At 42.3% G+C, this 21,668-nt stretch overlaps 1 protein-coding gene across 1 annotated transcript in view; it reads right to left on the bottom strand.

The window, feature by feature from the left end:
- Positions 1-389: 389 nt before the first annotated feature.
- The window catches only part of LGR5 (leucine rich repeat containing G protein-coupled receptor 5), a 96,766-nt gene continuing 75,487 nt past the window's right edge, over positions 390-21,668 (bottom strand). Inside the window, exons 12-18 of the mRNA XM_077338818.1 lie at positions 16,197-16,262; positions 13,691-13,762; positions 12,267-12,338; positions 10,730-10,855; positions 9,202-9,347; positions 7,573-7,650; positions 390-4,738 (exon numbers count right to left, since the gene is read on the bottom strand). Coding sequence (XP_077194933.1) covers positions 3,651-4,738; positions 7,573-7,650; positions 9,202-9,347; positions 10,730-10,855; positions 12,267-12,338; positions 13,691-13,762; positions 16,197-16,262 — 1,648 coding nt within the window. The 3' untranslated portion in view covers positions 390-3,650. The remainder of the gene's footprint in view (positions 4,739-7,572; positions 7,651-9,201; positions 9,348-10,729; positions 10,856-12,266; positions 12,339-13,690; positions 13,763-16,196; positions 16,263-21,668) is intronic.

The raw sequence follows: 21,668 nt of genomic DNA, 5'->3' as shown, positions 1-21,668 counted from the left end.
TGTAATCACACCAGGATGGATGAATATGGAAATGTTCATTTAGTTTCTTATGACTGCATTTCTCTTCATCACCTCTGTCCTTTGCTTTCTGAAGAATTTTTGTGTGGGTTAATCTGAAAGTTACAGTTCATGTAGTTCTTGACCAGAAATTTGTTATGATAATACAAAGTGCAACAGGAAAAGCTCAAGATATGTACCATAAACTCTTCTGACTGCATGTGAGAAAATGTATGTTTTTGAGCACAAATGCATATGAAAGAGAAATTAAATGTGCTGAGATAAAATACTGGTAGTTTTACTCTCCTAGAGAAATAACTTAAATGTACAAAGCTGAACACAAAAGAGCGTCTATCATAATAGATCAAAATACAGATAAGGTTTTCTGAACATAAGGCAGTAACTGCAGATTTTATTACAAATTACATATATTTGAAACACCAGTAGAAAAGAGAGCACACGTATTTACAATCACTACACATTTACATATACTATATACAGATATCAAATCTAGCTGTATATATGGGTAGAAAATGCAGCAGATAATATGAAACTATACATGGTATATTCTTGTTTTTAGTATGTTTTACTGTAATAATAAATACAATTCCATATTTACAAGTTGTATTTTTAAAAGCTTCTCTAAAATGAATTTTAATATTTCCAAATTTAGAAAATCTGAATCAAAGCTCTTGAGTATGTGTATAAAAATAATAGGCACAGTAGCCTTTATGCTTTGGGGAATCTTTAAAAAATACTTTTTAAATAAAAGAATCTTGAGTCAACCTTCAAGCTTATTCCTTTACTTCTCGAACAAATGCAATTGTGAGGGATTATTTCACTGACATTAGGAAAGATTTTGTAACTGGACCACTGTTTAAAAATTCATTGTGCAAACTGTCAGATGATCTCGTTTAATCCACAGTGGTTTTAGGAATCTCTCCAGCTGCATGCTACACTGCTTCGAAAGTCAATGAGATAACAGAATAGAATATAACTCGGGTTTTGTGTGTGTGCATAATTTCTGCGATTTTCATTTTCTAACCCAATGATATACATCAGCTGAATAAACTTACAAAGCAGAGAACTGAAAATAATTCAGGTCTCCCCCCCCCCCCCCGCCCACAACATTCCAAGCAGCTCTTCCAAGCATTTCTAACAATGTCAACAGGATTCTCAGTTTAGACTGGTACCTTCAATGCTAACAAGATGAACCAGTCTCAGGTGCCAGTCATAACCTCTATTTTCTGTTACTTGGCTCTGCTTAACTTGTTTAAGCAGTAGCTACACATCCTGTTTTTCAGAGTCACTTTTTACAAGATCATCTGATGGTGGTACAAATATCTGATATAACAGAGGTAAGTACATATATACTTGCTATCCCTCAGCATTTTATGCCATAAGATAGTCCTCCTAATATCTGAAATCCCATATTCATTTGAACCCACTTATTAGAAGTTTCACTACAATGGCAATAAATTCCATAATGGAGGAGGCAAGGAAGCTTCTAGTCTTTTCTTTGGAACTCACCAGTTTATAGAATCATAGAATCATAGAGTTGGAAGGGGCCATACAGGCCATCTAGTCCAACCCCCTGCTCAACGCAGGATCAGCCCAAAGCATCCTGAAGCATCCAAGAAAAGTGTGTATCCAGCCTTTGCTTGAAGACTGCCAGTGAGGGGGAGCTCACCACCTCCTTAGGCAGCCTATTCCACTGCTGAACTACTCTGACTGTGAAATTTTTTTCCCTGATATCTAGCCTATATCGTTGTACTTGTAGTTTAAACCCATTACTGCGTGTCCTTTCATCTGCAGCCAATGGGAACAGCATCCTGCCCTCCTCCAAATGACAACCTTTCATATACTTAAAGAGGGATATCATGTCCCCTCTCAACCTCCTTTTCTCCAGGCTGAACATTTTCAATTCCCTCAACCTATCTTCATAGGGCTTGGTCCCTTGGCCCCAGATCATCCTCGTTGCTCTCCTCTGTACCCTTTCCATTTTTATCTAAGTTCTTCTTGAAGTGAGGCCTCCAGAACTGCACACAGTACTCCAGGTGTGGTCTACAATGGGACAATGACATCTTGTGATTTTGATGTGATGCCCCTGTTGGTACAGCCCAAAATGGCATTTGCCTTTTTTACCGCTGCATCACACTGCCTGCTCATGTTTAGTTTACAATCCGCAAGTACCCCAAGGTCTCGTTCACTCACAGTGTTACCTAGAAGAGTATCCCCCATCCAGTAGGCATGCTTTTCATTTACTTGGTTGTTGTTTTTTGAAAAAAATCCCAACTATGGAACTGAGCCAGAGCTGTAAAAAACAAGTGGTTTGAGACCTTGATTCCAATTGTGTGTCTATGCAGAACATGCTGACAGGATATGTACCAGAGTTTTAGCTTTCCAGTGTTCATCATCATCAAACTCATGCAAAGAAAGTAGACAGTTCTTCTATGTACAACAAATGAATGCACATTCATTACATTTTGGACTGAAAACTTTGTAAACACAGATACTTTTAGAAGGGAAACTATCAACATGGAGCAAACTCAAGCAACTCCTCACTTGCAATAATACATCTAATTTGAACATGAACACTGGTACCAGAGCTTGCAATAAACCCAGGTGCCACATACACCCAGACAACATTATCACTGGGCCTGATAACATCTGGTACACCATCTGGGGCTTATTCACGTATCTTCTAACATTGTATATGCCATTAAATGCCAACAATGCCCTTCAGTTCTCTACATTGGGCAAACAGGTCAAACCCTATATAAAAGGATAAATGGACAGAAATTTAACATCAAGAATCAGAAGACTGAGAAACCTGTAGAATACTTCAACTTTCCAGGACATTCAGTTGGTGACCTCAAAGCATCTGCTTTATTGCAAAGGAAGTTCAGGAACAGACTAGAAAGGGAGATTGCTAAACAGCAAATTATTACAACATTCAGAACAATATAATCTCCAGGACTTAACAGGAATATTGGTTTCTTATCTCATTGCATAAGCCAACATCATTCAGTCCTTATATATTTATCTGCACCAATCCCCCAGAAGCACCACATATCTTCTTTATTTTATATTTGGAATAATAGATTAGAATAGTAGATTGTAATGTAACATAATGAGTAGTACAATGTACTGTAATTTAGAATGGTTGATTGGTATTTATTTCTCTGATCTGGGGGCAGGAGAGATAACTACACAACCAGAAGATGCTGCAAGGTCACCTCCATGCTTGAAAGGAGATAGCTGGAGTGTAATGGCAGTCCACAATTAAGGATACATTTGTCAATCTCCAACTTAACATTTATTTCCTTCACTATGTTTCCGCCCAGAATTAAACCCAAGCAAATGTTAACCATATAAACTAAACTTGCTATTCCTGTTTGGTCCTTGAATCTGTTAAAAATATTTAATTTGAGATTTCTAGCCCACCCCTCTCCAAAATTGGTCTGCTGCATGCTAATTTACTGCTCACCCTCTACCTATATATATGGACTGTTAATTTCCATTTCATTGTCTCTGATGAAGTGTGCATGCACACAAAAGCATATACCTTGAATAAAACTTTGTTGGTCTTAAAGGTACCACTGGACTCAAACTTTATTCTGCTTTAGTCCAACATGGCTACCCACTTGAATCTATCGACATGGGACAAATGTTACTGATGAAAGGTTACAGCTTTCTGACGTTTGATAGGATGGTGGCACAAGTGGATTATTGGTAGGAGTATCATACGCTATTCGGGTGCTTGCAATGGTTACTAGAGCCTGAGTAGAATCACATGACTGTTTTTCTGCATCCTCTGAGTTTACAGACACTATACTGGCATGCTTTGATGCTTTCCATAGAAAAGTTTGCTTTCGGAGGCTTACAAGGTCTTCCTTGAAATGGGGATTGAAAAGTATGTAAAGTAGTGGGTTTACACAAGAAGGGAGGGGGACAATGACTAGGAGTATTGGTTTAATTACCTCTGGACTAATAAAACTGAGATTTAACAAGGAAGAAAATGATAAGATGGCCACAGGGCAATAGAGAATGCAGTTAGTAAAAAGCAACAAGGCTATGTGCTTCACCATAGAACAATCCCAAATAGTGTCCAGTTCCCTCTTTTCCAGACTACAGTAGAGTTTGGTGTAGGCTATTGTCATAACAAGAAAACAAAGAGAATTCAACAAGACCAGTGCTACCATGTAACTCACAGCAGCTGGCTTCCCAAAAGGCAATGGTACGCAGAGGGGAGAAACCCCATACTCACTCCCCCCAAGTAATGGAATCATTGCAATGATTAATGCCAACATAAAGCAAAAGAAAATGGCTATTCTCATGCTAGTAATAGTGGATTTTGTCTCAGACTTTGTAGCATATTTCACAGAGAAACTGCATTCAAGGGCTGCTAAAGTGAGTAAAAATATTGAAGACTCTGAAGCAAAGATGGACAGAAAGCCAACAGTGCGGCAACCAGCTCCACCTTCCCACCAAGCACCATAGTGAGCAAAGACTCCAAAGGTTACTGCATCCACACTGGCAAGCACACTGCTAGACGTGCCCATGAGCATGTTCACCATGGCTATTAGTCCGATCAATAGCTTTATGGAGGAAATAAACAGGGATCTGAAGGCTGTTACAAGCACCAATGCATTGCATGTGACAGCCAAAAACACTATGGTCCAAACTCCAATTCGGATCAGCCAGCTGCCAAATAAGTAGTCACATGGCTTAAAGGGTCCTGCAATGACAAAATGACAAAAACTGAATTACAAGAACAACAACAACCTTGATTGCTTTGTTTGGAATCTACATTATAGTCGTGTTGCAGGTAGAGGTAAATCTTGTTGGCAATTTTCCATTTTGTTATGGCGCTATCTGCAACTTACTGGACATCTCAGTGTGGCTGAGGACTACATATGGGCAAGCTGACTGAAGGTATCTATATAAAAGACTGATCCAGTAGACCTGGGGATTTGCAGTAAATGTTGTAGTAAACTTTCATCATCAGTCTGGTCCTCTGTAGTCCCAGACACATACAAAAAATACACACCATTCCATTCCATATGTACAATCTGATGAATCATTAAAAAAACCTATTTTATTTCTGAGGAGACAAAGACAAGACCCTAAAGGAACAGACTATCAGCTCAGGTGAAGACTTCCTGGTGCTCTGGTAGTGTGCACTCATTTCTTCCTCCATGCTTGGAGCCTGGGGTATCTCAGGCTGCAGCAGTGCAGTGACTATGAGAACTCTTCCCTGGCTGTAGTCCTGCCTGGAGCCTTCAGAATTATGACTAACTAGGGGCAAAGCCCGTTGTCTCCAAGAATACAACGGGCGCTAGAGCTTGGCAGTGGGAAGAGGAAGGGGAGGAGTTGTCCAGTCTGTAAGGGCATGGGGTTGTCATGTGTGTTGTGTGGGAGGTTGTGGTGGCATGGTGGCAAATGAGGCCATGGGTGTGGAGATATGGGTGTCAAGAACCTGTGGTGTGGAATGTTCGTTGATTGTGGGAGAGGACTGACCTTTGGGAATTGTGGCATAGTGGTTACAGATGAGCTTTCCAGAGCCATGTCCTCAGATATGTGAAGGGAAAATCAGACTGGAGACTCTTCTTAGGGGAAGATTACATGGCAACCAATTCCCCCCAGTTCTGCGTCATTTCCCTTCTTGTGTGAATTAGGCCACATTCACCGAAATGCCCCTCTGCCCTAATACACATAGGGTAGTCACAGTACACAGGTGTCCACCCTGTTCCTTCTGTCTCCCATATTTTCACTGTTGGTAAAATGTCATGTGCCCACATGCTTCTTTCATGGTTGCTCCTTAGAAGAACGGATTTTTGTACCCTACTGCTTACTACCCAAAGGAGCCTCAAAGCGGTTTACAAAGACCTTTTCCATTTGTCTCTCCACAATAGTCAACCTGTGAGGTATGTAGGGTTGTGAGAGATCTGAGAGAACTGGGAATGGGCCGCAGTGACCCAGCAGGCCTCAGGTGTCTCAAAGCATTTTCCAATCGTCTTCCCCTTCTCTCCCCATAGCAGACTCCCCATGAGGGAGGTGGGATAGGGAGCCTCACAGGGAAGCTGGCAAAAAGAGGAAGACTGTCTGTGCACAGCAGTCTTGACCTTAGTAAGGTTTTTAATACTGTTTTTTTATTTGCCAGGCCAAGGTTATTTGCCAGTTACTATTTCAGTTACTATGTGTCTCCAGACATGTACTTGTTCTCTATTTAGTTTCAGGCTGTAAATATTTATTTAGATCTTCCTGCACTTTCCAGACTCACAGGACTGATGCTGGTCTGCCTGTCTGTGCCCCAGAATACAAACAGTTGCTTATAAGGGCTGGCCATAATCCATAGGCCAGGAGGGACACTCCTGCACCACTCCCTACCAACTGCAGGCAAAAATGGCTCCTTTGAAGGCTGGACTCTGAGGCATTGTATGATTTTTAAGTCCCACCTCCAAACCTCCAGGAATATTTCCAACCCAGGGGTAGCCAACCTACAGGTGTGGCCTGGAGAGCTCCTGGAATTACAGCTCACCTGCAGAGTATAAAGATCAGCTCCTCAGGCAGAAAGGGCTACTTTGGACAGGGTTGTGGTAGAGAAGAAACATTTAAGGCTTCCCACACATGTTGTTGTTGAATTGAAAGACTTGAGGCCTACTGCACAGGGTTGTTGTGCAGATGAAACAGGAGACAAAAGAGCCAGCTTCCTCTGCAGAATAACGCTGTGCAGTGGCCTCAAATCTGCAGAGAGTTGCAAAGAAGAAAGACACATGGCTTGGCTGTGGTTACCCCCGGCCAGAGCAGTATTTTAAGTGAGAAGGGGCTTTTCTGTGGCCTCCCTGTCAGGCAACTGTTTGGCAGAAGGGGAAAATTCCCCCCTCAAAAGGAAGGCCCTCAGGCTCCCCTGCGTTGTTCTTGGAAAGGCCTCCTTCCCTCAGTCAGGGCCTGTCAGAGGCTCCTTTGCAGCAGGCCTGAAGGGGGTAGGGGAAGCACTCTGCAGCCTCCTGCCAGCTCTGTCAGGGTTCTGAGGCAATTTACAGTTGGACATGACAGTTAGGACAGCCTTGGGGCGAAAAGGGCTGGCGCAGCCTCTGTTCTCATCCCCCTTGGAAGCCCTGCTGACCTCCTCTCCCTGTGGTGGTCAGGAGCTGACTGGCAGCCGGACTGGGCTGGGTGAATGGAATTTTGGTCTGTCCTGGTGAGGGGCCAATAGGAAGGCACTTTGCGCGCCTCCCCATTGGCTGCTTGGCCCTGGATGGACACTCGGAGGGCCCAATCAGGAGCCGCTTCGCGGCTCCTGATTGGGCCCTCTGAGTTTTTATCCTGGACAGGGCCCGCCCTAACTCCTCCCCAGGTGGCCTTACTATTTTATTTAATAGGACCCTGTCCTATTTAAAGATATCTTTGTCACAACTTTATTGTGTATATTGGCCCTTTACACAGTTTACCAGAAGATGATGGCCCTTTACACAGTTCACCAGAGGATAAAATTCCATAACCAAGGATTTTTTTCTGACTTCTTCAAAGAAGCCTCGAGAGGAATACTGCTAAATAGCAGATCTTTACCTGGAGAGGGAGAGCATTGGACCGAATGATGAGCCTTTAAATCTTCATCAAAGTCAAGAAGAAAATCCTCAAAGTCATCTGTAGGAAGAAATATCACAGTATTCAGTCATTTACAGTGCAGGTAACATGCTAAAACAGCTGAGAATAATAAATATTTTATTCATATAACGCCCCATCCCTGTTAGCTTGGAGCAGTTAACAACATTTTAAGACACAAGTAAATAGTAAAAGCATACAATAATAAAACAGCAAGCCCTACATAAAAACCACCTCCTGTTATTCATCTTCCTGTAGAAATAAATGAGGGGTTGGGGAGGGGGGTTTCCTGTTGGTGGATGTTTTCAGTGGGTGTTTCCAGTGAGGTGGCTGCTCATGATACTATATACTAATCCTGTTTTGTTAATACTGTAAACATCACATAATTGCAGATTTGAATCTACTGATGCTCTTTGGACAGATACTAATATTAAATAACTCAGGCTTTTCCATTTAAGTCAAGAATGGAGATTGAATGAAAAACCTCCTTCATCTGAATATCAGCTGTTTGGGAAAATGACATATGTGTCCACTTCAAAATATAGTAACAAAATATAGTACCATATCTGAATTTGTATCTTCTTTGGTATTTGGAACACTGAGGCTATGTTTCAACAAAGCATTAAAATGTGATGAGCATGAGGCTTTATAGGCCCCTCTGTTTAATGCAGAAGATTTGGCCAAAAAGTCCATACAATTCTACAAAGGCAAAGGGACTTTAAGCACTCATAAACTCCAGCAGCTGGTAATGAGAATTTCTCTGAAACACTAAGAGATAGGATGTTATGGCTCCTCGTTAATTTGATACCCCTAGAAGCTAGAATGGCAAATGCAGAAAATCAAATTTTAGTGACATTTTCAGTTTTGATCATCTAAGCTGAACTTCACAAAGTCTGCTTCTCTGTGACATAATTTCCATCTTGGGAATTCCATGACTAAATTCTGCTCTACTTAAAAACAAACAAACAAACAAAAAACACCCAAACAATCCATGCATACTGAGAATGATCAGAGACAAGGTTGATGTATCTGGCTATAATTCTTCTTACCATCTGATTTTCTTAGAACAGTGAATTTTTTTTTATGGAAAAGCAGTTTACCCTTTTAATAGCAAAGTATTAATAAATTCCCAGTAAGGAAGGTATTCCATCCATGAAACATAATGTTTTCAGTTTCTTCAAGTCAGATTCTCTAGTGTCTTGAAGAATGCTTCCTATAAAGTGGTAAATCATCTGAACGTATCTTCTACATACACACATTTTCTGGTGTACCAGTCTGTTAATTGTTGCATACTGTAATAGGATTCCAATATAACACTCTCTGCATGAGGCAAAATGGGTACTTTTGTTATTCTAAAATGTCAGATCAAGGGTAAGTGGCCCAGGGACACATCTGCCGAATGACTGTCACCCAGCAGCCTGTCAGTTCTTCAGTCCTCATGTGTCATGTACAGGGGAGGCAGAACAGCCAATGTTTCTGGGCTACGGCTGCACGTGAACAGTGCACATGACCATGTTTTCCAATCACTGGCTGCCACATTCAATCAACAGCAACTATCCTTTACTCTTACTCTGAACATTAATTTTTATTTACCATGAGTATGGAATACGCCAGCATCTTTCCTTTGAAATTCATCAGCGCTGCTGTTCTCATCTTTGCTCCGCTGATTTTGGATTTTATAGTAGTTGTCACAAACTCCAAAGGCACAGCACTGGTAAGCATAAGGCATTTCTACTGCCCTTTGGAAAAACAGACCGTATATGGTTACCTGAATAAAATATCTCAGCAACCTGCCTTCTTTGCAAAAATTAGTAATTAATATCAGAGGTAATATAACATCAAGGCTGTGACAGGTAAATATCCAAAATTAGCACATTCTTCCACCAACTTTGTACAGTTCAGCATAATTTGCATGAGATAGGTATCATATATATGTAAGTCAATAATACAGCAACAGATAGGTGCCATGAAACCCTACAATTGCATTTCTTTGTTTTAGCTATTATTAGCTCCATTACTGAAACAGCCTGATCCTACACTGGCATTGTCACCAGAATAACCATCAGCACTGAGAAATTCTTACACCAGACCTAATAGAGTGTAGTTATTTTAAAGTATTTGTGACTGATAAGCACCTAAAAACCGGCATATTGTAGACTTCTGGGTTCATTTTGGCTGTAGAGAATTGTACATACTTCTAGAAAGCATAACTGTTAGGAAGGAGCTTTGAGAAGAATGACCCTGATCAAGCTACTGGGTGAGTAACCTATCATCCTAGAATTGTTCAGCAAATAAAAACTGCATGGCTCTCTGAATCCCCAGAACCTTCTACCTAACTGCAGCAGATCCATGGGGAGAGGATGGGTTCCTGCCTTCCCTCTGAGCCATTTTGGGTTAGGGCCATGGTGAGGGAGGCATACACTCCATCAGGAGGCTACATATTCAATGAATGCTTGTGAATGCAGCCTTCTGATGGAGACAATAATACCTCCCCCAACAGCCCCTGGGTCACTTCAAATGCTGAAAATGATGCAGGAGAAAGTCCAAATCAGAACTGGGTCTATCTGCATTTTTACAAAAGATGCTGCCAAGGCCTTACAGTTGCAGAATGACTACAACTCCCCCATAGAAATCTCATGTAAAAATTAACATCTAGTTTGGTTTTAGTGCAAATGTATTTTTGCATTAGTTGGTTGTGAGAGATTATTTTATTTCTGTCCTCCAACTTCCCAAAAGGGCAATGCATGTTTCATTGCAGCAACGTATTTGTTACTTTATATATATAATATATATATAATCGTAGCTATGAAGCTTCATATGAAGCATGTCCCTGTAAAATAAATTATACAAAGCAATTTTAAGAACTGAGTGCAAATATATGGAAACGGTTTTGCTGAGAAGCAGATGTGTTTCAGAGGAAGCAGTTACCAGGATATTCAAAATCAATCATATTTTCTTGACACAGAAAAAGCAGTAAGTCTATAATGTCTACCATATATGTCTTATTTTCAATACTGTGGTTCGAGGACTTTGTAGAGGAAGCAACACACATTATATGGTGACACTCCTCCTCTTGCACTTGAACACAAGTGTGCCTTATTAGTTTTAATGAGGTACTCACTTGAGTTCTGGAAAGTTTTCCGATGATATCAAACTTTGCAGTGCATGATTTCCTGTTAATTTTAGATGAGTTAAACCATAGAGACCAGTCACAGGAAAAGAGGACAAAAGGTTGGATGACAGATCCCTGCAAAATAACAAAGAAAATCAGTTTACTATTCTAGAAGGATATCTTTTTTTGTTTAGAAGAAATTTGTTATTTGCATGGATTATTAAATTAGTGGGAAATCTATTCAGCATCCAAAAAGATACATCAGTTTACAAATCTGGATTCAGTTAAAATATGGCTCTTGTCTTGAGTTCCTGGTAAGAGTCTATGCTACTTCACTGTAGAGCACATTCCACCCAATAGTTCTATTTTCCAAGCCCAAGGAAATGGATGGGAGTAATGAAATAACATGATAGTGGATTATCTCTGCAGCTTTTTATGGGCTGCATTGAGTGGTTCCCTTCCATCATGATGGAACTTCTTTCTGTAGAAGATTTACCACTTAGCAGAGGGGAAGCCTTGAATCCAACCCATTGTCAACAACAAGTTGACAAGTTGTACTGATATTTTTTATATTTCCAGTTGTTATTTTTGTGTACCAGTACTTTTGTCAAAGACTCCGGGGAGTAGTAGAGGACAGGAAGGCCTGGAGGATCATTGTCCATGGGGTGGCGATGAGTTGGACACGACTTCGCAACTAACAACAACTTTCGTCAATGATATGAACATGTTCCCATAAGGCAAATCTAAACGTGACCCTAAAATTCATAACAGGCATGATTAATATGTTTCCATATTTCTGTGGTACTTACACTAACAATCTATGAATATTACTGAGGGTGTCGTACAGTCTCTTCCCTAGCTTTGGAAATAATTCTGGGAACACAAATTACCAAACATTTTCTTGGCATTCAGTAAAATAATTTGGAACCCAAACTGGTTTAGAGCAGACTGGTTCTTGCCATAGCAAGGGCCCAGGTCAAGCATTACACCGGGCCTCCAAGCATCTATCAATGCTATCAGCAAGTAAAAATTCTGTAAATTATAGGAAATGCAGACCATGCAGATATTTTCGTTTGACTCCCAGAAGCTTTAGACATTGCTGTGCATGCTCATAGAAACACTGAGTATCAGGAATTCCTAATACAGCTCTCCATGTGAATGGTTACCACAAACCCAATCAGTCAGGGAATTAGAGTGGAAACAATGCAGAGGGTCTTGGGACTGAAATGAATTTGAGTAGGACGAATCCCAGATTCCACAGGGGCTAATCTAATGGGGGGAGGGGGAACAAAGGCAAAGAACCAGTTTCTTCCTTGCCTTCTCCCACTTATGGATTCTGGAACAGCACTAATTGAAATGCGCTTCAAAGTAGAATGATAAGACTGCTATTCTGGCGAGATAATTGTCCGATTTTGCCTATTGTTGTTCTTTAAATTGTCCTCATTAGTTTTACTCTTCATTTTAATGGAGTTTTGCCAATGAATACCTGGCGGATAAAATGGGCTTCCATTAAACATTAAGGGGAGAAAAATAAGCAGATACTTACAGTTTAATTAGGGACTGTAAAGAGGAGAATGCATTGGTGTGAATGGTCGATATTTTGTTCCAAGCCAAATCACTAGAGAGAGGTTGAAAATGATAATGGTAAATCCATGCATAATAATGGATTTGCTTAGACTCTTTTAAACTTGAGGGTTTTTTCTCTATGCCTGGGCGATTGTGTGCCTATTTGTTGCCCCAGGCAGTTTTTTAAAAAATAGAAAGCCCCGTTCTGGGTGAAGAGAGAGGGAGGGGGGCTCAAGGGCAGGCGCTGGAGCTGGAGCTGGAGATCTCGCTGCTTTGGTAACACACATGTCTTTTGCTCTTGGCTTGCTGGCTGCTCTCATTATGGTAATGTTACTTTGCAGCGGTAATCCAGTTTTGTGGATTTCCCTGCAAGCGCTATAAAATGGAGGATGTAGCAGCCTGTTTGCAGATGTTATGCTGGATGTTCACGACATTGTGCAAAACACAAAAAAATAGCGTTTACAAATGGTAAGGATTTCACTTATTTTTTACAAGTGCGGAATGGCCCTCAGAGTTTGCCTTCTTGAGTAAATTGCCACGGGACATGATACACAGCAAATCTCTATTTACTTATGATAAGCCTGAGCCTGGATTGTTTACCAGTCCTCTGCACTCCAATAAAACATATCTTAATTAAAATTCAATCAGTGATCATCTTAGAAACAAATCTGGATAGACAGGCAGCTCACCCATTCTCTTAGTCAATTAAATGCTGTACAAAGCAAGGCAGACTTCTATGCTCTATGGAACCATAACAGACCCTGCAGGGCATGAATGTCCTCAGGAAGCTGGCTCCAAAGGCTGGGACAGCCAATGAAAAGGCTCTTCCCCTAGCAGATGTCAGCCCTATCAGCAAACCTGGGATAATCTTTTATTCTCACACAAGCATCTTCTTTTCATTCATGTCTTATTCCTCCATCATCTCTCTCTCTATTCTCTATTGCACTGCTAGATGTAGCAATATATGATAACGATTTGACCAGCTTCCAAAATATTTTATTCAAACAATATTCCTGTTACATTCACTGTGACTTCCTACTGTGTGCATTTATATCATTTGTCCCCTTTTCATCAAATTCTTGTTGGTGTAAAAGTCACTCTGCTTTTCTATTCAACAGAAGGATTGTGTGGTGTATATCAATAAGTGTTTTGTTTAATTTTTTTTTAGAAATATCTACAGGCAGAAGCTATTTCAAATGGGTTTCTGTTCATGGTTGTGTGAATTCCCTGCTGGAAATGTTCAATGTCAGAAAGTTTGTTTTGCTTTGGCAAATCTAGCTCAGTGAACTGAATGATCAAAGGGGAAAAATTGAAAACAAAATATGTAGGAGCAGGCACAAGAAAGGAATGTGAGCTTCTATGTTTCTGAACATCAAGGTGAACAGCTCTTATGGCAGTACTCACAGAGAACGCAGGCCAACCAGTTGACTGAATGTGCCTACTTCGATTTTGTAGATGTCATTGTGGTGTAAGTCACTGCAATGGTAAAAATGGCTGTATGTAATGTAACATTTGCAGAATTTTAACTCGACTAGAATTCAACAAGAGATAGTCCACCTCCACCCGTGAGTTGCTGCCCAAATTCTGAGATCATCTGAAGAGACTCTCCTGGGGGAGCAGCAGGGACCCGCACAAGGGTTTGAGAAGCAGCAATCCTAGACTCTAGAATTCTCCTCCTGCTTTCAGGCCTCCCAGTTTTAGCTTCAGACTGATCTATTCTCAAAGGTCTTTGAGGAGCACCATTTCTGGCTTTTAGCTGCTTTCTTTTAGGTTGTTGTTATATGCTTTATGTTTTGTTTTACTACTGTATTTGATATTTTTATCCATGTGTTTGGTGCCCACAGACAGGAGAGCACAATAATTTTCTGGATATTCAGATGGATCCAATAGCTTGGGTATGACTACTGGAAATGTTCATTTTCTATCCTTCAGATAGCAGAACCTCCTTGTTCCTATACTGTCATGAACCCCCATTTTCTGTGCCTTATATGTCTTCCGGCCTTTCCAGGAGCCACATGCATTCTTTCCCCTTCCTCCCCTCTGAGGCTGCATGGACTCCTACTTCAAAGCCTTTCTGTGAAGCCAGGTTGTTTATGTTTCCTTCCTCTCTGCTGCCTCTGGATTACTGGGTTGCTTTGGCTGGCCGGAGAAAAGCCAGTCTGGTTTTTGCATCTCCTAGATCAAAGGTCACCTCCCGTGTGAACCTCTTTTCCCGCCAGAACTTTCCCTCTTTGGTTCTTTCCACCTCACCACCATATATAAGATATTGTCCCCCTTTGTTATATGTCTCTGTCAATGTACCTGCACCTGCCAATGCTTTGTCCTGCTTACCCCGTGGAATCCCTCAATAAAGACTGATTTCTTTGCACCACATGTGTATGGAGCAGTTCTCTATGAGGAGGTCTCCTATAGTCGGCCAGACCAGTCTACGGTTCGTGACATATACCACATCACAAATTGCCTTTCCCCAGATTCAGAAGCGTTTTGCCTTCTGGCATGGGGTGGGGAATGCTGGCTGATGTCTGAACTTGTAGTTACAGTGCTGGACCATGACCAGCAAAATTTACATGGGCTGTTTCTGCACAGTAGTGATTTTCTGATTAACTCTGATTGATGCTATGAATGCAGAGGCATTCACAATGGCAAAGAGTATCCACACAGCAGTTTTCTCCAGACTTTCCATGTCTCAGTCTCCCACAGCTGCCATTTCCTCCCCATCTTTTGAAAGCACACTGGGTATTGGTTCATCACTGAACTGCTATAATGACTTACTACTCTTTGGGCTAATCATTCTCTCTAAGCCTAATCTCCCTAGCAGAATTGTTGTCAGGATAAAATGGAGGAGGGAGCGACATGAGCTCCTTTGACCGAGGGATAAAAATACACTAACTCAATAAATAAAATGTGAAATAATTGCACAGTTCTTGGGACTGGAGTCACTATTTGGCCTTCTTTCAGAATTAGAACAAGACATTAGATGTTACAACAAGAAGGCTCAATTTTTTCAAGCAAGAACATACACCCTACTCAGCCCATCTCCTTATACTGAAGGAAAAGACGAAAGCTTAAGACACTGCTACGTACACAAAAGCCAATGGTTTGGAAAGGGTAATAGAGTGTTGAGTAAATCCTGAATGATGATCTGGAAGGAAGGCCTCATATCCTCAAATGACATCTAAAACATTTCCTCTGTAATGAAAATTCCATTAAAAGAATATGATAGGAAGCAGCTCTTCCCGCATCTTTAGGATTCATTTTGGATTCTGTTGCCTGATGGAGCATGCATTCCATTAAAGCAGCGGTCCTCAACCTTTCGGCTGCCACGGACCGCTGCTCTGGAGTGGGGGGAGAGGGCGGCCTGGGGGCCAGCGCACGTGCGGCAGCCCCAGCACAAACGCGCATGCGTGGACTGCTGCGCATGCACGTTTGTGCCGCTGCCATGCCGGCGGCCGCGGCTTCGCCTCCCGGCCCCTCTGGGCCACCAGCAAATCGGCCGCCAAAGCGGCCCATTAGCTTGCGACTCGGCAAGCTTCTCTCCCCCCCCCCCCGAAACAAGAAGCTTGCTGGGCCGCAAGCTAATGGGCCGCTTTGGCGGCCGATTTGCTCGCGGCCTGGTGAGCTTCTCGCTTCGGGCGGGGGAGGGAAGAAGGGGCCGCGGCCTGGCGCCAAGGCCTTCACGGCTCGGCACCAGGTCGCGGCCCGCAGGTTGGGGACCACTGCATTAAAGAGTCAAAAGACGTGTATATATTGTGATTGACATAAGGACATCAGACCTAATCAAGGGGTGTAACATTAATACACATTTCAAATACAGGCTTTCAAAAATCCAGATTCTTGTGTATATGAAGCTGACCCCTCTGCTAGAGTGAATAGGGAAACCTGTTCCATGAGCATACGTATCAAATCTTACATTTTCTGAAGTTTTTCACAAGCAGTAAAAACTGGCAAGTCTTCCAGCTGATTATAGGACAGATCTCTGCAATAGAAAGGCAGCCAAAAATAAATCATATGAGCAGAAAAAAACCCACAAAGCTACTTTCTGTATAAAGGATGTTACCAGAAATACTGCTGGATCCAGCTTTCTTCTGAAGCAGGACTCTTCAATTGTTTCAAACAATCTGCTAGATACCATTTTGCTAGGACAATCTCATCTCTTTAGTTGCAATCACAATGAAATTCAATTAGCTTCCCAGACTATACTTTAAATTAAATAATCTTGCCTCTGACCTCTGAAACTGCTGTATCTTTGGCTGAGGGAAGTGGTTTAAGGAACTAGAACTAACTCTGAAATCAATCACTGCAAAGGACAAAAAGCCCTTCAAATGATTTAAGCCAAAACTCAACAAATTGCAAAATAACTAAAACATCTGGACTCATTTATAGTATAATATAACTAATCAAAAACAAGCAACGGTAATTTGTAGAAAGAAGAAAGCAAATAGGGAAATAGATTTGCATCCTGTATTCCTTTGCACAGGGAACCCCCCCACCCCATCAGCTTTAATAGGTCTTCTACCTACTTAAAAATTATGAAACTGGACACAGGGACATGTCCTGTTTTTTAACCTAAAATTGTAATGTTTTATGCCTATGCCTAGTTCTTTATAATCAGCATAAATTTACATTGTTGAAAAAACAAATTCTGTTTGTATGATGGTGATGCTAAATCCTTCCTTCTTGGCAGAGAACATTCACTTCCCATAGGAATGTGGGAAGCCACAAGAACCAACCAATTACAAGGACTGAAACAGGTCTACCAAAGACACACACTGAGCCACTGAAGGGGAAAATGTGGCAGTGCTCCTGCAGTCTTCTCCAGAGCTGTAAATGCCAGGGCAGACAGTGAGGCTGTGAGGAATGAGGCTGTGAGGAAGAGTTTCTTTTCACCAACATGAATATTACAGGGGAGGTGGAGGATTGGAGGAGTAATGTTCCAACCTGTTGGCAGGGTACTGTAAAATGGCCAGTGCAGAGACTAGGAGGAGGAGGAGGAGGAGGAGGAAGAGAAGGAGACGAAGAGCCCCTGAAGAAGGATAGCTAGCCAATTTCCACTGTGCTGTGGTGGGCCCAAGGTCACCCAGCTGCCTGCATGTGCGGAGTGCAGAATTGAACCCGCCATGCGAGATTAGAAGTCCGCACTCCTAACCACTACACCAAACTGGCTCTCCAGACTAGACAAGGAATAGATTCTAGCAAAATGAATTTAGACCCATCTCAGTCCCTGCATGTCTCATGGCACAGTCTAGAGCAGGACTGCTGATTGCCCCATAGGACCCCAGGCAAAGATTCCACCTGCCCTCCCACTGCTGATCCAAAGCAAGTATCATAACAAAACCAGTCACTTGGCTGACTGTTACCATGTACCTATAAGAAGAAGAAGACCCGCATGTCTATCTATCTGTGACAGGCATAACTCATCAGAAAATTTTTAAAAGGCTCAAAACTAGGACCTGGGAAACCTAACGTGCCTCACAAGGTTGTTGATAGGATAACATGAAGGAGAGGAGAATGATGTAAGCTGCTTTGCGTGTGTGGGGTGGGGGGATAGATGAATGGCAGATTGAAAAGAACAGAGCAAAATGAAGGAGGAGAAAAATGTGGAAAGGACAATGAAATGTATGTATCATTATTTTTTTGCTACCCTCTACTAACGGAGCTGCCTCCCTGCAAGAACTGGCTATTCAGGAGCTGTGTGGAATGAAAAGATAAAGTAAGGTTTGGAACTTTTCCTGGCTAGTCTTGCTTTGCTCCGATGCTGTCTTGGCTGATGAATTTAGCAGGACCTGATCAGAAGTTTCACCCAGCCTCCCTTGCTAAATGGCCCACTGCTGACTGCTTTTTATTGTGCTCCACCTTCCTGCAACTCTAGTGACTGCAGTTAGAACTGCATCACTTTTTTAAATAGCAAAAATGCATTCTGTGAATGTAGCATGGTATTGGCTTCAGGGGCCCTTCAGCTTTCTTAGGCCCCCTGAATTTTGTCCTCTCCATCCCTCCTGTTGTCGGCCCTGGACTAAAGAGCTGACTGCTGTAGTTATTAGTTAAAATAAAGTAAGAGGGGTAGGACCCAGTGAAGGACCAGATACAGGGCAAGTACAGAGCCACTGGGATACCAATATGGCAAATCAAATATACAAATACTAGTAATTAAGCCTGCTGTAAAAAAAAATACAGCAGGCGCCAGCCGTTCCCAACCGCCCTGGCAGCTCTGCCCGGGTGGGTGGGAAGGGCTGGGCCCCCGTGAACCTCCCCCCCAGGTTAAAAGGGTTCCCAGGCGCCGTGGAGGGCTTTTCCCTCCCCCTCCCCAAGGCTAAAGGCTCCCCAGGTCCCGAGGAAGGCGATCGGCGGCTCGGCAAAGGTTTGCCCTTGTAAGGGGGGGGGGGCGGGTTGGGAGGCTTCGCGTCTCATGGCCCTTACTCTTTTATTTTATCCACTCCGCAGGAGCGGTTAAAGTTGACTTTTATGAAGTCTTCAAACTTCGATTATTCTTTATTCTTTTATATAAATCCCAATGCGTTTCACTCTTTGGCTTTATCAAGGGACTTCAATTTTCATATTTTGAAAAACAACTTCTAACAGAGTAATCTCCTAATGGAGAATAAGATAGTTTCAACAATTGCTATTCGTAGCTAATAGCGTTCCAGACTTGCCCTGTAGTTAGGAGTTAGACAGTCTCATGACAGGAGATACTGCAGGGCTATGACTATAGGTCATTTCCCAAATGGTGGCTTTGAGTATATCAAGACAGGAAATCACTCCTTTCCCAAGTAAATTAGACTAAGCTTGGACTTTAACTAAGGGAAGGATGGCACAATCAATGGCTACTCCAAGGAGCCACCTGGTCAGGTTGTTGTTTTGTTGTTGTTGGAGGTATGTGTTGTCAACAAGTAACCTTGGTCTTTCTTTTGGATAAGAACATTTGGATAATGTTCTTAGTCAAGACTGTAAATCTGCTTTTTAAAAAGCTAGTTATGTATGCATTGACAGTGTTTTAGGTTGTGCTCTTCTACTATGCAGTTATACAGAGCTACTGTTAGATTCAAATGGGTAGCCATGTTGGTCTGTAGCACAATAGAATCAGAGTCCAGTAGCACCTTTAAGACCAACAAAGATTTATTGAGGGCGTGAACTTTCGAGTGCAAGCACTCTTCATCAGACTAAGAACTCCTTACATGACCGTGGGAATATATAGCAAAAATTAATTCTGTTACATTAGTAAACTATGTCACACATCCAAATACAGCCAATGATAATTCTTTGCCAAAACAGCCAATCAATCCCCTTGAAATTCAGTTGTTATTCACACAAACGTCTTTAACCGCTCCTAGTGGAGCGGATAAAATAAAGCAGTAAGGGCCCCGAGGGCGGGCCCTGTCTGGGATGAGGAAGGGTGCCGATAGGCTCCTTCCTCAGATTATCAGTCCGGCGTCAAGGGACCAATTGGGAGCCGCGCACAGCTTTGCGCCTCCCGATCTGCCCCCCTCTGACTTCGCTAGCACGCAGCTGGCCGCCGCCATTACCTGACTCACCATCGACAGGGCAGGTCGCTGCCTGCCTGCAAGACCAGGGGGGCTCAGCGGCCGCAGCACCGCCACCTGTGGCCGCAGCTGCCACCAGGATGCCTCGCTGCTGGCCCGCACAGCCGGGAGCGGCCCGCGGCGCCACCCGCCGCTGCAAGACACGCCTGCATCTCCACAGCTGCCATCCTCTCTGGCCGCACACAGCACAGCTCACCCGCCGGCCCACACAGTCAGGAGCAGCTGGCGGTGCCCCGTGCTGGAGCAGCGGTGGCCACCCCGCCCACCTGGTGGCCGAAGCTCAAGGACCCACGCCGGAGGAGCCACGCTGAGCCGCTCTAGACTTGCCCGAGCAGCTGTCTCCGGCCCTCCAGTCCGCCAGCCGCCAGTCCCTGCTTCGCCCCCACAAACCCAGGTAGGCCGTGGGGCGGGGGGGCAGGACAACTCGCCGCCTCCTCACAGGCCGCCCACTGTCCAGCCTCGGGTTCGTGGTCTGGCCCCGCCGCACCGCCAAACTTGCCAGCCCTGCTAGCGCCTGCTGTATTTCGAGTACAGCGCGCTTAGTTTCTAGTGGGAGAAATAAAACTGTCCATGAAAGTGATCAAAGGCTATCACATCACCATATGTTGCCTGCCCCATCTATTCCCATACCAGTGTGAAACATTCTTACAAGGTAATTGCCAGTAACTATCTTATCCCAAGGCCAGGGAGGAAACTCAACATGCCATAACATTATAATTACTTTACAGTCATATTATCACAGTATCACAACAGCTACTGTTGTGAGGGACATTTTGAGATTTAAGTAAATAGTCTTAAAGTTGCATCTATAATTCTGGACTTTTTGGTATATTTTTTTCTTAAAGTAGCATTTACATATTTTTTTAAAACAAAATCTGGATTGACCAATAGAGCACCTGCCTCCCACATCTTCCATGGATTGCTACAACATGTATGGCAACGTTCTAATATTAGAACAGTGGTACTCATTCAGAGGCTTGCAAAGGACCACATATGCAATTATCATAAAAAAGCCACATGACTACTATATGGCCTATATACCACCACACCAAACACACACATACAACAATATAAGATATAACTATTAACAATATAACGGTAACATTTGCTATATCCACATGATTTTCTGGGCCCTTTGCTTCCATTGTTCACATAGGACTTGCAGTAATTTGTAGCTCATCATCTGCTGAGTATCACAATATAAAAATAATAATTGTTCTTTCAAACTGCCTTTAAGACATAAATATGAATTTTAAGCTTATATACAGCTGTATACTTGTATATATGACTTGTTGTTTTAGAAGTATTTTGGTGTTAAGCTCATTTGGGTGTTATATCATGCTTTGTAAGATGTGGAGCTATGTTTATTGCTTCCAATATCAGTAATGTAAAAGCAGTACATAGCTGATTTTTTTATTTTTAATGTTACTTTGTTCTGTAGAATTGCTTATAATGACCAGGCCAGGACTATAATGGTCTGTTACAAATAGTTTTTTTAGAATGCTGGCCAAGCAAACTAATATCAAATATATTCACCATGATATAACTTCAAAGGAAACTGCAGTTGGCACATGCACAAAGAAGCAGACAGAATGATTACTTTCAGTAGTGATTAAATGAACTCTACAACATTCTTGCAAGTAACAATAACGTATTCGTTAATTCTTGTAAGCAGTGCCTCTCCCACACAACTTGGAAATACTGTTAAAAATTCCAATCAAATAAATAAGATTGAGAAAGAAAATAAAGATCGCATAACAAAAATACTTAAGTAAGGCTAATTCTTTCTTGAGTGTGTGTTTAGAGAATAAATCCTTTTGCATATTAGTAAAATGTGCAAAACA

Source organism: Paroedura picta, chromosome 5, assembly GCF_049243985.1.
Source record: "Paroedura picta isolate Pp20150507F chromosome 5, Ppicta_v3.0, whole genome shotgun sequence".
Lineage (NCBI taxonomy): Eukaryota > Metazoa > Chordata > Lepidosauria > Squamata > Gekkonidae > Paroedura > Paroedura picta.
This window is presented reverse-complemented; position numbering and strand designations above follow the sequence as displayed.